At 52.7% G+C, this 15,522-nt stretch overlaps 2 protein-coding genes across 2 annotated transcripts; one reads left to right on the forward strand and one right to left on the reverse strand.

The window, feature by feature from the left end:
* The first annotated feature begins 3,673 nt into the window (after positions 1–3,673).
* Positions 3,674–12,439, forward strand: Ercc1 (ERCC excision repair 1, endonuclease non-catalytic subunit). The gene is made up of 10 exons (XM_090322700.1): positions 3,674–4,089; positions 4,454–4,565; positions 5,074–5,289; positions 7,380–7,483; positions 7,698–7,797; positions 8,806–8,882; positions 10,719–10,818; positions 11,541–11,612; positions 11,754–11,822; positions 12,328–12,439. The coding sequence occupies exons 1-10, from the start codon at positions 3,737–3,739 to the stop codon at positions 12,379–12,381; spliced, it is 1,257 nt and encodes a 418-aa protein (XP_090178826.1). The 5' UTR covers positions 3,674–3,736; the 3' UTR covers positions 12,382–12,439.
* On the reverse strand, positions 12,273–14,899 carry Polr1g (RNA polymerase I subunit G). Its single transcript, XM_090322515.1, has 3 exons — positions 14,824–14,899; positions 14,536–14,677; positions 12,273–13,732 (listed from the first exon to the last, which is right to left on the reverse strand). Exons 1-3 carry the CDS (start codon positions 14,897–14,899, stop codon positions 12,616–12,618), a joined length of 1,335 nt encoding a protein of 444 aa, XP_090178641.1. The 3' UTR covers positions 12,273–12,615.
* Between the last annotated feature and the right edge of the window lie 623 nt (positions 14,900–15,522).

A 15,522-nucleotide genomic window follows, 5' to 3' on the forward strand; every position in this document is an offset into this window, starting at 1 on the left:
TTTGACAGGCTGTGTGCTTGCTAGGCAAGCCACTTAACCCCACTCCCAGTCCAGGGTTTTTTTTTTGTTGTTGTTTTGTTTTGTTTTTCATTCTTTTCTTTTTTCTTTCTTTCCTTTTTCGTTTTGTGAGTCGTGGGGCCAGCTATGAAGAGAGAAATTTAAATCAAAAATGAGGCTGGGCATGGTGGCTCACGTCTGTAATCCTAGCTACTCGGGAGGCTGAGATCTGAGGATCAAGGTTCAAAGCCAGGCTGGGCACTAAAGTCCTTGAGACTCTTGTCTTCAATTTACCTCTAGAAAACGGGAAGTGGGGCCCTGGCTCAGGGGTAGGGTGGTAGCCTTGAGCTGAGGAGCTCAGGGACAGCACCCAGGCCCAAATTTCAAGCCTGGCAACGGGCTTTAAAAAAAAAAATCTTATTCTTATTTTTATTACTTGTTGTGTCTCTGTGTGTGACAGAGACATAGTACAAGGGCTTGAATTCAGATCCTGGATGCTGTCCCTGAACTTTCTTTGCTCTAGGCTGGCATTCCATGCCACTTGAGCCACAGCTCTGCTTCCAGCTCTTGGTGGTTAATTGGAAGTAAGAGTCTCAGAATGTTGGGTCTCAGCCTCCTGGGTAGCGAGGACGACAGCTACAATGCAGCTGGGGAAAGTTGCTGTTTGAAATATTTGTTGTGCCCACAGCACACCACTGGGTGCTCAAGTTAGTTTCAAATTCAAATTTCTTGTCTGCCTTTCAGGTTGCTCAAGTGTACTCTAGACATGGACCCTTAGGTGTTTTTTTTTTGTTTTATTTTGTTTTGGGGGGTGGGGAGGGGCCTGGAGACGGGAGTTTGGCCTAGTGGTAGAGTGCTTGCCTAGCATGCACGAAGACCTGGGTTTGATTCCTTGGTTCCACATACATAGAAAAATGCCAGAAGTGGTGCTGAGGCTCAAGTGATAGAGCTCTCACCTTGAGAAAGCCCAAGGACAGTGCTCAGGCCCCGAGTTCAAGGCCCAAGACTGGCAAAAAAAAAAAAAAGGCAAGGTGGGAATCACACTGTGAGAATTAGCCTTTCCCTCTTTCTGTAAGGCTCAGAGTTGCCACATGGAAATGTAGTGCACTGGGGGGGGGGGAATGGGGATCTGGGTCCCCCATTCCTAGTCTTTGGGACCTTTCTTGTTGCTAACTAGATCACGCTATTTTTACATATTCAGAGGGATCATTTTTGTATGTGCAGAGTACATCCTTCCTAGGGCCGTAGCAGGCTCGTAGGAGTAGGAGACAAGTCAGCAGTCGTGCCTGGCACAGAAGCAGAAAATAAAACATCTGCTGCTGTAATTTGGGAAGTGTCATGTTATTTTTTCACCAACACTTTTTATTCATGCAGGCTGCTTCCCCCCCCCCAGCCTCGGTGGGGAGTGGAACCCAGGACTTCTTGCCTGAGCTTTACACAACAAACCACAAACCCCATCCCAGAGGCCTGAACTTGGGGATGGTAGGGAGAGGTTGGTGTCTGGTTCCCCCCGGGCGGAGGAGGGAGGAGCTGCGGCCCCGGGGGACCCTGGCTGGCGCTCTGCCATTTGAGTGGAGGCTCCACTTCCAGCCTTTGGCTGGTTCGTGGAGATGCAGAGTGTTGCAGGCAGTCCTGCTCCCGGCTGCCTTCGAACCCAGGTCCTCAGATCTCAGATGCCGGAGTAGCTGGGAAGACAGGCACGAGCCAGAGGCCCACGGCTCTGTGACCGGTGGAGAAGAGGGTTCTGGGCTGGCTAAGGCCATCCTGCAGCTCAGGGATCCTGGGGAGGGGGGAGAATACACCCAGGGTGGGTGGATCAGGAAACAGAGGGGCTCCAGGACTCTCAGAGGGTTCCTAGAAGTCGGGGGCAGAAAGAAGACAATCATATAATCATATATGGGGGAGGGGGCTTTTTCTGTGTATGTGGTACAGAGGAATAGAACCTAGGGCTTCCTAGATGCACGGCAAACTCTCTACCGCTAGGCCACACTCCCAGCAGGATATGTCCTATTTCTAGGAAAGAAAGATGGGCCTGGAGTGTGGCCTAGTGGTAAAGTGAAGACCCTGCTTCAATTCCTCAGTGCCACATACATAGAAAAAAGCCCAAAGTGGTGCTGTGGCTCAAGTGGTAGAGCTCTAGCCTTGAGGAAAGCCCAGGGACAGTGCTCAGGCCCTGAGCTCAAGCCCTGAGACTGACGAAAGAAAGAATGAACAAACTCACCCCAGCATTTAGGAGGTTGAGTAGGAGGATTAGATGTTAGAGGTCCAGTTGGACAGTCTTAAGAAAAAATGTACAGGTGGCCATGAATTTGGCCCAGTGGTAGAGCTCGGTTCAAGTGGTAGAGCTCTAACCTGGACTAAGTGCAAGGACAGTGCTCAGGCCCTGAGTTCAAAGCCAGGACCGGCAAAAGAAAAAGAAAAAAAATGTACAGGGCTGGGAATGTGGCTTAGTGGTAGGGTGCTTGTCTAACATGCATGAAGCTCTGGGTTTGATTGCTCAGTACCACAGTAAAAGCCAGAAGTGGTGCTGTGTCTCAAGTGATAGAGTACTAACCTTGAGCAAAAGAAGCTCAGGGACAGTGCCCAGGCCCTGACTTCCAGCACCAGGACTGGCAAAATGAAAATAAATAAATAAATAAAATGTAGAGAAGATTCACCAACAAGCAGTTGAAGTAGGTGGTTGCCTGTGTTTCACATGAATAATCCTAGCTACTCAGGAGACTAAATCTGAGGATAGTGCTTTAACACCAGTGTAGGCACTGAAGTCCTTGGGACTTTTATTTCCAGTGAACCACCACAAAGCCAGAAAGCCCGAAGTGGCGCTTTAGCTCAGGCAGTACAGCAAAACACTTAGTGACAGCTCCCAGTTCAAGTCCCAGGACAGATAGACAATACAATTATGACATTTCTTTTTTTTTTTTTTTTTTTTTTGCCAGTCCTGGGCTTGAGCTCAGGGCCTGAGCACTGTCCTTGGACTTTCTCAAGGCTAGAGCTCTACCACTTGAGCCTCAGCACCACTTCCGGCTTTTTTCTATGTATGTGGTACCGAGGAATCGAACCCGGGTCTTCGTGCATGCTAGGCAAGCACTTTAACCACTAGGCCAAACTCCCGGCCAATTATGACATTTCTAACACAACAAGCCAAGGGCAAAAGTCACCGGATAGATTGTTAAACAGGTGGAAACAAATCCTAAGAACTTCTAGATAAAATTCCAATACAAAGAATAAACAAGAGGTTCCATATATTGACGATGAATAGAACTGACAACACAGGAGCAGAATCAAAAATTACTCCCGTACATTAACAGTAACGATAATATTATTAATAATAATTGCTCCCAACCTATGCCTATGTCTATTTGAGGAGGGAAAAAAATCGTTTTATCGAATTGCTTCTTCTTTTTTTTAATGGACAAAGGAAATGAGCAAGCCACTCAGAGCACAAAATATTTATGGCCATTAATCTCACACATACAAAAAAGGCATTTTATTTCCTTAGTAATCAGGGCTGCGAATTGGAACACTGTGATACTGTCGTCTCAGGAAATGACTAATTCTAAGTCATCCGCCGGGTTTGCTCCGGCGTCCCTTCCTCCAGGAAGTCCTTCCAGACTTCCCGGCTGGGTCCAGCGCTCTCAGCCCCACCCCGGGGGAGGAGCCTTCCACCAGGGCCACGCCCACTCCCAGGTCGTCAGGGAAACGCGCCTGTCAGTTGCTGGGCTGAGGATGCTGGAAAGTGATGCAGGCCACGCCCACATTCCGGGGGTGGTGCGGGAATCTGATCGGATCTGACATCTCTACTGAGCCCTGGCTGGAGTCGGGCAGCACAGGAAACGCTACACGGAGCTCTGGTATCAAACTATTGCTTTTTGATAGTGAGGACTGTCGAGTCTTTACTACGTCCCCATTTCCACGGTCCTCCAGGACCATAGAGAGCAGCTCCTCTCTAGGCTCCACTCGCCCTCGGAGCCCCAACGAGACGGACGACGCGGCCGGAGAGGCCGGAAGTGCAGCGGGTCGGGCCGCGCGGTCGGCTGCACTTCCCGATACCCGCCCCGCAGCGTTGATTCCTCCAGGCCTAGGGTCGAGTAGGTGAGTCCTACACGTTCGGTGACCCCCGCTTCCATGTAGAGGTTGAGAGGGGAGGGGGGGGGAAAATAGAGGCTGCGATTGACAGCCTGAGTAGCCAATCCTTGCGGATTCTGAGAGCCCACCACCAGGGGGCGCGCCTTGTGGGCGGGGACAAGGGAGGTCGGGTTGCCAGGGGCGGGCAAATTGGCGTGTGCGCCAATGAGGAGCGTGGACAGGCGAAGGGGGCGTGTCCACAGAGGCGCTGAGCCGGGGAGTCCTGAGATGCTTTGGGCGGGAAATCCAGGCATGTGGGCTCCGGCTGAGACGAAGCCCATGCAAACGCTGGTTACCTCAACCGCTTGGTGCCACCATCTTTCTCCACGAGGCCCCAGATGGACCCTGGAAAAGGAGAGGAGGGGGCACCGCCTCCTGAAGCGCCGCCCGCCAAGAAGAAATTTGTCATCCCGCTGGACGAGGATGAGGCCCCTCCCGCAGGGGTAGGAAGAGGACTGCAGAGGCTGGGGGTGGCTGGCGAGCGGGACGCAGTGCTGCAAGGAGGAGCAAGAAGGGGCTGCCATGGTGGGGGGGCACGGTGTGGGTCCTTGTGAGAAATCAGCTTTTTGCCCATTCCAGGCCTCAGTGTCCCCATTTGTAAAATGGCATGCATCACGTTTCAAAGTGACACTGAGGCAAAGTCCCACCAAACTAGAGCAAACAGATTTTAAAGTCATTGTGTTGGTGGGGTGGGGGGTGGGAGAGGGAGTGCCAGGGCTTGATCTCAAGGCTTGACTGGTGTCCCTGAGTTTTTTTGCCCATGGTTGGTCGGTTGGTGCTCTACCACTTGAGCCACAGCTCCACTTCTGGCTTTTTGCTGGTCTCACAGACTCTCCTGCCTGGGCTGGCACCAAACTGCAGTCATCAAACCTCAGCCTCCTGAGTAGCTAGGCATACAGATATGAGCCACTGGCTCAGGACCCCCATTCATCCCACCCTTTCTCTGTACAGGCCAAACCTTTATTCAAATCCACACGGAGCCCATCCACCACTGTGACCTCTGCCCAGGAAGCCCCTCAGACGTATGCAGAGTATGCCATTTCTGGTCCTCCAGGAGGAGCTGGGACTACCATTCCCCCTGGAGCAGAACCACTGACACGAGAGACCTCTAACCAGACCCTGAAACCAGGGACAAAATCCAGTAGCATCATCGTGAGCCCTCGGCAGGTGAGGAGACAGAGCTTTGGAGTCTCAGAAGAGAAGCCCTGGTATAAGGATTGTAGGCTGGGGGAACAGTAGAAGGAGATATAAATTCTACCCGGTAGTGGGTAGTGCCTTCCCTCCCTCCCTTTCTAGATGGGATCTTGATTCTGGAGAAAAAGTGGTAGAAAATCCATGGCATCTCTGCCCCTAGTGATGCCAGCAGCATTGGGGTCAGAGAGAGGGACAGTATATGGTGACCTAAGAACTAAGCATGGGAGAAAAGTCCCAACATTGTCAACCACAGAGAAATGCACACCAGAAATCCTCTTGGGGTGGCACCAGTGACTCACACCTGTAATCATAGCTAGTCAGGAGGCTGAGAGCTGAGGCTCATGGTTGGAAGCCAACCCAGAGAGGAAAGTCTGTGAGACTCTTAGCTGAATTTAACCCCCACAACACCAGAAGTAGTGCTGTGGTTCCATGTACTAGAGTGCTCAACCTGAGGGAAAAGAAAACTCAGGGACAGCACCAGGCCCTGAGATCAAGCCCCGTGACCAATAAAAATCAAGAAAAGAAGTCCTCTTGGAGTCAGTATAGTGGTTCACTGGAAGTAGGAGGGTGGAGAGATCCGGACCAGCCCTGGAAAAGTTACCAAGACCTCGTCTCAGAAGCAAAATACAACTGAGCTTGGTGATGCTTGCCTGTAAGTCTGTGATGTGAGGGGCGTGGGTCTGAGGCTGGCTGGGGTAAAGTTACTGAGACCGTAGGTCACCAGTAGTTTGCCAAAAGCAGTGTGGGAAGGTAGGGGGAGCAGGCCTGTGCTGCCCCAAACTCCCACATGGGGGGTCTACCCCCCACCACACCCAGGACATGTGCTGCTCACAAATGAAAAACACTTGTTTCTAAGTGACCCTTGCTGCCACACTTGACCGGTGACACCAAAAGGCACATGATACTCAAGTTGGGATAAGAAAACAGCAAGTACCCCCAAGCTCACAGACCCCCTCAAGTCATCTGTGCCCTGGGGTCCCCACTCACCGCTTATAGGGGTCGTAGGTGGGGCTCTCTCGGCGGGCATAGCTAGAGAGGAAGCAGGGAGGACAGGTGAGGGCCCACAGCAGCACACCTGCGGGCTTGGCCCAGCCCCATCTCTCTCCCACCCGTCTACCCCACACCTGCCTGCCCAGCTCACTGAGGACCCGCAGGACTGCACCAGGTGTGGCCACATGCTTTCTAGTGCTCTCCACCACTCTGATATCAGAGAGCCAGGCCCAAAGAGACAAATTCACTCACGAGCCATTATCTAAACCCAGACCATGTGGCATGGCTTTGGTCTGGGCTCTTCCACACCCAACCCGGGCCCCGAGCCCACAGCACAACCCTCCTTTAGCACAGGCAGCTAAAGATGCATGGATTTTCCCTGGGGGACAGACAACCAAACCCAGTTGCTCAGCCCAGATCTTGATGGACACCTCTGGAGGAAGTGGGGACAGGGTACTGGGACAGTGCCCAGGCCCTGACTTCAAGCCCCAGGACTGGCCAAAAAAAAAAAAAATAGAATGAAGACTGGGAGTTTGGCCTAGTGGTAGCGTGCTTGCCTAGCATGCATGAAGACCTGGGTTCGATTCCTCGGTACCATATACATAGAAAAAAAAAGCCAGAAGTGGTGCTGAGGCTCAAGTGGTAGAGCTCTAGCCTTGAGAAAGTCCAAGGACAGTGCTCAGGCCCTGAGCTTAAGCCCCAGGACTGGCAAAGAAAAAAAAAATAGAATGAGTTGGAGGGGAGAGAGGTCCAGCCAGGCTCTCTGGACCATGGAGCATCTCCTGATCGGGGCAGTGGGAGGAGTGGACACGGACCATGGAGAACCTGGGGTCCAGCAAGACACACTGAAGCTGGGGAGGGAGATCAAGCTGGAACCCATAGATAAGGTCTAGGGTTTCAGCGATGCCAGGGTCAGAGCATCTAGAACATTCCAGAGGAGGAAAAGGCATAGCTGAGACAGGTGCTAGGTGAGTGGGGTGAGAGGTGGTGGGAGTTGGGGAGTGTGTGTTGGAGGCTTTCCTAGCCAAGGTACCAGGGTCATTCCAGCCACTGCTCCAGCCCTTTTTCCACAGAGGGGCAATCCAGTGCTCAAGTTCGTGCGCAGTGTGCCCTGGGAATTCGGTGACGTGGTCCCCGACTATGTGCTGGGCCAGAGCACCTGTGCCCTCTTCCTCAGGTAAGTTCTGGGGCTCTGCCCATTCTTAAGGAGAGGTTACCCTGTGAGGTCCAGTTTTTCATGTTGGGCCACTCTAGCATTCTCTGGGCATTCTAGGATTCTCCACTGCAGGATCCTAGCCACTGCCTGGCATTGCTGACACAAGGGGGCTTTCAGGGTCTCAAGGAGACCAAAACCCCCACCCACTGCCTGCTGCCTCTCTCTGCTCCACCAGCCTCCGCTACCACAACCTCCATCCCGACTACATCCACCAGCGGCTGCAGAGCCTGGGGAAGAGCTTCGAGCTTCGCATCCTGCTGGTCCAGGTGGATGTGGTAAGCCGTGCCTCTGCAGGCCTCAAGCTTCCTGGCTAATGTGCAGCTTTGCAGCCCTGGAGTGGCATGGAATCCTTCTGGGGAAAGCTCAGCCATTTTCCACACCTCACATGGACCCATCTCACCCTGAATCAGCCAGGCTCGGAATGGTAGAGTCACAGGTCCTTCTTGGCCACACCACTTCTGTCAAGCAGGCCCCCTATGTACACACCCCCTCTGGGTGTGTGTAATCACTGGGGATGGGACCTAAAATCTCTTGCAGGCAAACCCTTCTTACCCCTTCAGCCATGCCACTGGCTCTAAAAATCAAACAATCAAAAACCTTTTGTATGTGAGTGTGTGCTGGTCCTGGGACTTGAATTCAGAGCCTGTACTTCATGAGCTTCCTTAGCTCAAGGCTGGTACTTTGCTACTTGTGCTATAACTCCTTTTCTGGCTTTTTGGTAGTTTAATGGAGATAATCCCACAGTTTTTCCTGCCTAGACTGGCTTTGAACTGTCCTGAGATCTTAGTCTCCTGAACAGCTAGGATTATAAGCATGAGCTAGCAGAGCCCAGCTAATCTCTATTTTCCCCCAGTCGTTGGGCTTGAACTCAGGGCCTGTGTGCTGTCCCTGAGCTTCTTTTGCTCAAGGCTAGCACTCTACCACTTGAGCCATAGAACCATTCTTGTTTTTTTTTCTGTTTATTTAGTACTGAAGAATTGAACTCAGTGTTTCATGCATGCTAGGCAAGCACTCACCACTAAACTACACTTCCAGCTTCTCAAATACTTTGGTTACTATTATTTTGTATGCAGGTACTGGACCTTGAACCCAGGGCTTAGGTGCTGTCCCTTAGTTTTTTGTTTGTTTGTTTATTTGTTTTTGGTCTCAAAGCCCTGCTCAGTCACTGCTAAGGCTTGGCCTTGCCCACTACAAGCTGGCTTTGGCTGGCACCACAAACTTCTGTTTTCAGATTGTAAGTCTTTATATCCTGACAGGTCTCTAATTCTGATCTTCTCTTCCAGAAAGATCCTCAGCAGGCCCTCAAGGAGCTGGCTAAGATGTGCATACTGGCAGACTGCACACTGATCCTTGCATGGAGGTAAGATCGCACCCCCCCCCAATTCAGGCTACCTTCCTACTACCCAACCCTGCCCTCCACAGCTGGAGGGTTCTTCCTCAAGCCAGGCCCTGCCCCTCTCGGTCTCAGCAACCTCATCTGGGAAGTGAACTGACTATACCCAGCCTTCTTACATACTTATAGCAGAAAAGTGCATAATACACATGAAGCTTTCAGACCTGCTCAGTGTTTCAGTTACATATAAAATCTGACTGGAACATTAATTCTTTATCTATGTATTTTTTTTTCCCCTATGGCAGTACTAGATTTGAACTCAGGGTCTTTCCCTGACTAAGTAGGCTGTATACTACTTAAGACGTCCCTCCAGACCTCTTTTACACTGAGATAGTCTCCTTTTTTCGCCCTGTAGTTACTCTAACAGATGTGCACCACCACACCCAGCTTTCTTCCACTGAAGTCTCGTGAATTTTTTTATTTTTATTTTTTTTAGGTTATGAGGCTTGAATGCAGCCTGGGTGCTGTCCCTGAGCTCTTCAGCTCAAGGCTACCTCCCTACCCTTGAGTCAAGCCCTACTTCCTGTTTTCTAGACATTAACAGGAAATAAGAGTCTCATGTCCTTTTGTGCCCGGGATGGCTTTGAACCTTGATCCTCAGACCGCAGCCTCCTGAGTAGCTAGGATGACAGGCGTGAGCCACCATGCCCCAGCTAGTCTCATGAATTTTTGAGCCTGGGTTGGCCTAGATCTAGTTATCCTGATCCCAGACTCTCAAGTAGCTAGGGTGACAGGTGTGGACAGGTGTGGTTGAGAAGAGATTTTGCAAATGGTTTGCCTTCAGCAGGCCACAAACCCCAGTCCTCTTGAACTCATCCTCGCAAATAGAGGGCTAGCACTTCTTTTTTCTTTCTTTTTTGGTTGTGGGTCTTGACCTCAGGGCCTGGCTACTGTCTGTCCTTGAGCTCTTTCACTCAAGGATAGTGCTCTAGCACCTTGAGTCATGGCTCCACTTCCAGTTTTCTGGTGATTCATTGGAGATAAAGAGTTTCACAGATTTTCCTGCCCAGGCTGGCTTTGAACAGTGATCCTCAGATCTCAGCTTCCTGAGTAGCTAGGATTGTAAGCATGAGATAACATCATCCAGTGAAAGCTAGCATTTCTTAACAGGCTTTGAACAACCAAGGTTCTTATCACTGGTCAGTGACCAGCTGAGGCCCACAGAAATCAAGTGGGTAGGGGCTGGGAGTTTGGCCTAGTGGTAGAGTGCTTGCCTAGCATGTATGAAGACTCAGGTTCAATTGCTTCATACCACATACATAGAAAAAGCTGGAAATGCTGGGTATAGGGTGTAGTGGCTCACGCCTTTAATCCTAGCTACTTAGGAGGCTGAGATCTGAGGATTGCAGTTCAAATCCAGCCCAAGTACTAAAGACCCTGAGACTCTTATCTCCAATTAACCACTAGAAAGTTGGAAGTAGCACTGTGGCTCAAGGGTAGGGCGGTAGAACTCTAGCCTTGAGAAAGCTCAAGGACAGTGCTCAGGCCCCAGTTTAAGATCTAGGACTAGCCAGGGGGAAAAAAAAAGGAGAGAGAGAAAGAAACCAAGTTAGTAGCCCAGGGTCACCCAGGCAGGAGGCAGGACCTGACCCCAGCAACTTGGGCTCCCAAGCCCTACCTCTGAGCTAGAAAAGAAGCAACCAACTGGTATAGTGTGGACTAGAATTCCAGAGCAGCCTCGGGGAAACTCAAAGCTGAAGATCTATCCAGCAGGGACTCGGGAGCTTTGAGTTTGCAGTTGTTGCCCTAGCCTGCATTGCATATAATAAAGGGAAGCCATTCTCTTGTGTCCTCTCACCCCAGCCCTGAGGAAGCTGGACGGTATTTGGAGACCTACAAGGCCTATGAGCAGAAGCCAGCAGACCTCCTGATGGAGAAGCTGGAGCAGAACTTCCTGTCCCGGGTAAGGCCCCTCCCCTCCTCCCTCCCTTCTCCCCCCCTGCCAGCTCCCCTCTTGCCTTGCAGTTTGTTTTCATAAGGATCTCATTCTAGATGGTGTGAGGATGTTCTTTGTTTATCCCAAGTGGAGAGCAAATACCATAATCACTATTATTAGCCAGTACTGGGGTTTGAACTCCACCTCTTGCTTGCTTGACTGGCACAGTACCATTGAGCCATCATCTGCCTGCTGTAGACTTTCCCTCGTTCCTGGGTTGTGGACTTCGCAGTCCTCACAATCTCAGCCTCCCCTGTAGCTTGGGATGACATACTCCATTACAACCAGCTGTGGGGTTAGAAGAGATCTTTTCAACCTTTCTGCCAGTCTGGCCTCAAACTGATCCATCTGTCCTTAGCCTCCCAAGAAGGTAGGATTGTAGGCGTGAGCCACTAGCAAAGAACATCAATGTTGTTAGTCTTTTCCTGATTACTGATTAGTATTATTTCCCAGTCCTGAGGCTTGACCTCTGTCCTTGATCTCCTTTTGCCCAAGCCTAGTGCTCTACCACTTGAGTCACAGCACCATTTCTGGCCTTCTTTGGTGGTTAGCTGGAGATGAGTCTCTAGGACTTTCCTGCCCAGGTTGGCTTCTACCTGCAATCCTCAGATCTCAGCCTCCCAAGTAGCTAGGTGACAGGGGCGAGTCCCAGTGCCCAGCTCTGATTCATTGTTTCCTCCCCTTCCCAGGCCACTGAATGTCTGACCACCGTGAAGTCGGTCAACAGGACAGACAGCCAGACTCTCCTGGCCACTTTTGGAGTAAGCATCTCTCCCTCCTCAACAGTTCTCAGAGGGCCCCCCTGTCCATTCCCTGTCTCCCACCCCCCCCCAACCTCTCAGCACTCCCAAGCTCCTCCCTTGGTCAGGCCAGGCCCCTGACCCTGTCTCTACTTCCTGCAGTCTCTGGAACAGCTCATTGCTGCTTCGAGGGAAGACCTGGCTTTGTGCCCTGGCCTGGGACCCCAGAAGGTAAGAATTATGGGCAAAGGTCAGAGGAGTTGGGGTAGCAGTGGGACCAGAGCAGGGGCTCAGATGCCAAGGTTTCAAAGTTTGTGGATTCACACCTACACCTCTCCGTTCATAGAGTTGTTACCTGCACGTTTGAATGAATCAAACATCTTGTCCTTGTTAGGCAAGTCACATTCAGAGCCTCTTTGTTTTTAGTAAGATTGCATCTTGCTACCTTTGCATACACTGTTCTCAAGCTAGTTCTCCTGCCTCCAACTCAGAAGAGCTGGGATGACTGGCTTCAACCTTACATTTCACCTTCTTACAAATGGGGAAACAGGAGGCCTGAGAGACTGAGAGCCAGCCCAGCCTCGCCTCCCATCTCCAGCTGGGTAAAAGGTAGAATGGGGGGGGGGGGAGATGGACACAATGACAGGACGACATGACACCATACCAGAGACGCATTCGATGCAGTGAACAAATGGCTTCTTTAATGATGGGTTCTTCATTTCTCTCTTTGCCCCAGGCCCGGAGGCTCTTTGATGTTCTACACGAGCCTTTCCTGAAAGTGCCTCCATGACTGGCTGCTGGCCCAACCCAATGACCCAAAGTCATAATAAAGTATTTTCTGGGTGCAGGCTCCTGCTGGGTCCGCTGTGTCACCTCACTGGCTGGTGCAGAACAGGATGCTACTGAGGTTTCTTCTGCTTCCTCTTGGGTCTTCTGGGGGTGCTAGCCCTTCTTTCTTGGTGGATCTTGGAGCAGACCTGCCCCAAGACCCTCGCTCTCCTGTGGTGGGTCTGTTGTTAGCTACTCATACATCAGTGCTGTCTGTTGCTTTGTGCCCTCTGTCCTTCTTCTTCTTCTTCCGGGAAGCCACAGCTGCCTGGGGCTCAGGGTCACCAGCCTCCAGTGTCACATTTTGTGGCTTTTCTTTCTTCTTTTTCTTGGGGGACACGAGAGTTGTCCCAGCCTCTGGTTCTACTTCCTCTGGGAGTTCAGGAAGCCCCAAAGGCACCCCCTGTGGCTCAGTCCCCTGCTCCATCAAGGCAATCTGCCTCTTTTCTTTCTTTATCTTCTTTCTTGGGGAAAGTGGGATGGCTTCCTCCTGTGCCTCCACTTTCACCACTGGCTGAGAACCAACCACTGCCACTGTCCCCTCCACCTCGTGGGCCCCCTTGGGTCTCTTTCTCTTCTTGGTGGGAGGCGGGGCTGTCTCTTCAGGAGGCTCGGTTTTCACCACAAATTTCAAGTCTGTTAGTTTTTCTTCTGGCTCTGCCATTTCTGCCTCCCGGGGCCTCTTTTTCTTGGCAGTGCCTGAGTCCAGGCCTCCCAGAGGCTCTGGCATCTCCACTTCTGGCTCTAGCAAGGGAACCTGAAGCTCCAGCACCCCCACTGCAGGCTCCATCACCTCTGTGTGCGTGTGATGCTTTTTTTTTTTCTTCTTCTTCTTCTCTCCTACATCTATTTCTAGGGCCAACTCAGCCATGCCCACCTCCAGGGTCCCGTGGCCATTCACAGCCTCTGGAGTGGCAGCAGCCTCTGCCATCTGCCTCTTCTTCTTCTTTTTCTTCTCAGAAGTAGGTGACTTGGGTGTCAAAGCTGAACAAGGCCCAGTGACTGGGGGGTTACCTCCAAAGGCACAGAACCGAGGTCTCAAGCCAGGGGGGATTTGTGGTGGGGGGCTTGCAAGAATAGGTTGCAGAGGGGTTCCTGGCAAGGATTCTTGGGGACTCTCCATGATCCTGAGGCTGCCATGGGGGACAGGGGCACAGGTGAGTTCACCTCCTGTGGCTGTGGAAGGAGCAAGCAGGGTCGCTGCTCCATTGTGGGAGCCACTGCTGCTGAGGACATGATAGCGGTGCCGCTGGCCCCCCAACTTGCCCTTCACAATCCTTGATCCAGAGAGAGGTACTCGACGTCCATCCAGGCTGAGAGAAAAAGAGGGAACAGGCTTGGTTAGACAGAAGCTAGCGGTATTTCTCTGTGGCTCAGAAATGCCCCTGTGGGAGGGGTCACAGGATCGCAGAGGCCCACACCTGCCTGTAATCCTACCAACTCAGGACGCTGAGATCTGAGGCTTGTGGTTCAAAGCCAGCTCGAGTCCTGCCCGTGAGACTCTTTATTAACCAGCCAAAACTAGGAAGTGGAGCTGTGGCTCAAGAGGTAGAGTTCCACCTTGTGTGAAAAAACTAAGCGATAGCACCCAGGCCCTGCGTTGGAGGCCCAGTATCAGCACATACAATTAAAAAGAAAGTAGGGGGCCAGGAGTTTGGCCTAGTGGTAGAGTGCTTGCCTAGCACGCATGAAGACCCACGTTTGATTCCTCTGTACCACATAGAGAAAAGCCTTATCGGGCCAGTGGCTCAGGCCTATAATCCTAGCTACTCCAGAGGCTGAGATCTGAGGATTGCGGTTCAAAGCCAGCCAGGGCACAAAAGACCTAGAGACTCTTATCTTTAATTACTCACTAGAAAGCAGGAAGTGATGCTGTGGCTCAAGGGGTAGGGCAGTAACCTTGAGCTGAAGAGCTCAGAGACAGCACCCGAGCCCAGAGTTCAAGCCCCAAGACCCCCCCCCAAAAAAAGCCGGAAGTGGTGCTGTGGCTCAGGCGGTAGGGTAGAGATGTAGCCTTAAGAAAGACTAAGCACAGCGCTCAGGCCCTGAGTTCAAGTCCCAGGACTGGCAAAATAACAAAAAGTTGCTCCTCCGTAACGATCCCCGGTTCACTCACCTGCTCGGAACAAAGTCTGCAGGGGCCTGGATAAGCCACAGCTCCGTGTCCGGGCCGGTCAGCGCCTCCAGGGAGAATCGAGGGGGCTCCGAGGCTGGGGGCGTCGCGCTGAAGTTGGGGGGACAAGAGAACCGAGCGGCCCCTGCGGGAAGGAGAACGGGGTCTGCGGCCGGGTCCGACCCGCGGGTCCCAGCAGCCTCCCAGCCCGCCGATCCCCGGGGGGCGCCACCCCCTCGCTCCCGCCCCTCTCCTTCTCCGATCGCCCCTCTTTCCGCGGGCCCCACGCACCTCCCGCAGCCCGCTCCGCAGCCCGCTCCGCACACCGCCCGCTGGACGACTCAGCCCGGGCCGGGACCCCCGCCATGCCCGCGGCCGCGGCGCGCGCCGCCCAGACACGCGGCAGACCACGGGGACGCGGGGCGGGGCCTCGCCCGGGGGCGGGGCCTCGTCTGGGGGCGGGGCCTCGCCCGGACGCCACCACGGGGCGGAAAGGCGCAGGGGTGTCCCGCGGGTGCCCGCGGACTCTGTGAGCGGGACGGAGGGACATTGTCACCGCTGGGTCGTGTCCAAGCCAACGCTGCCTCCAGGTCTGATCATGACAGAAGCAGACCGTCGGTCTTCTGAGAGTGAGATTTCCACCCGGTCTCGACGGGTCTCACCCACAGTCTCTACGACATGGTTTGCCCCAACGCCGCCTTAAAGGGGCAGTCACTCTCTTAAAGAGACAGGAAGGTGGGTTTGGCCGAAATCCTTCAAGAGCCAGGTGAGTCTCCTGGCTGGCAGGGCTGTGCCCTCGGCGGTACGGGTTTTTTGTTTTGCCTTTTTTTTTCACCCCCTGTTGGAGGCTCCGAAGCCTTTGGAAACTTAAGTCTCGAGTGAGAGATGTGAAATGGAGGAGTGGGGGGCGTTTCGGCTCCCGGACTCTCCCCGAGCGGGAAACGCAGGAGGCGGGGCCTGCGGGATCCAGGGCGGAGCCTCGGGCCCGGG

Source organism: Megascapheus bottae, chromosome 31, assembly GCF_031878675.1.
Source record: "Megascapheus bottae isolate mThoBot1 chromosome 31, mThoBot2.hap1, whole genome shotgun sequence".
In the NCBI taxonomy this organism is placed as follows: domain Eukaryota; kingdom Metazoa; phylum Chordata; class Mammalia; order Rodentia; family Geomyidae; genus Megascapheus; species Megascapheus bottae.

Excerpts from the sequence above, each read along its gene's own strand:
- Polr1g (XM_090322515.1), bottom strand. The coding sequence starts at position 14,899 with ATGGCGGGGGTCCCGGCCCGGGCTGAGTCGTCCAGCGGGCGGTGTGCG. Across the intron at positions 14,678-14,823 it reads TGCGGAGCGGGCTGCGGGAG|GGGCCGCTCGGTTCTCTTGT; the intron begins GTGCGTGGGGCC and ends TCCTTCCCGCAG. Across the intron at positions 13,733-14,535 it reads GCAGACTTTGTTCCGAGCAG|CCTGGATGGACGTCGAGTAC; the intron begins GTGAGTGAACCG and ends TTTTTCTCTCAG.
- Ercc1 (XM_090322700.1), top strand. The coding sequence starts at position 3,737 with ATGCAGGCCACGCCCACATTCCGGGGGTGGTGCGGGAATCTGATCGGA. Across the intron at positions 4,090-4,453 it reads CCAGGCCTAGGGTCGAGTAG|GCCCCAGATGGACCCTGGAA; the intron begins GTGAGTCCTACA and ends TTTCTCCACGAG. Across the intron at positions 11,613-11,753 it reads CTCTCCTGGCCACTTTTGGA|TCTCTGGAACAGCTCATTGC; the intron begins GTAAGCATCTCT and ends TACTTCCTGCAG.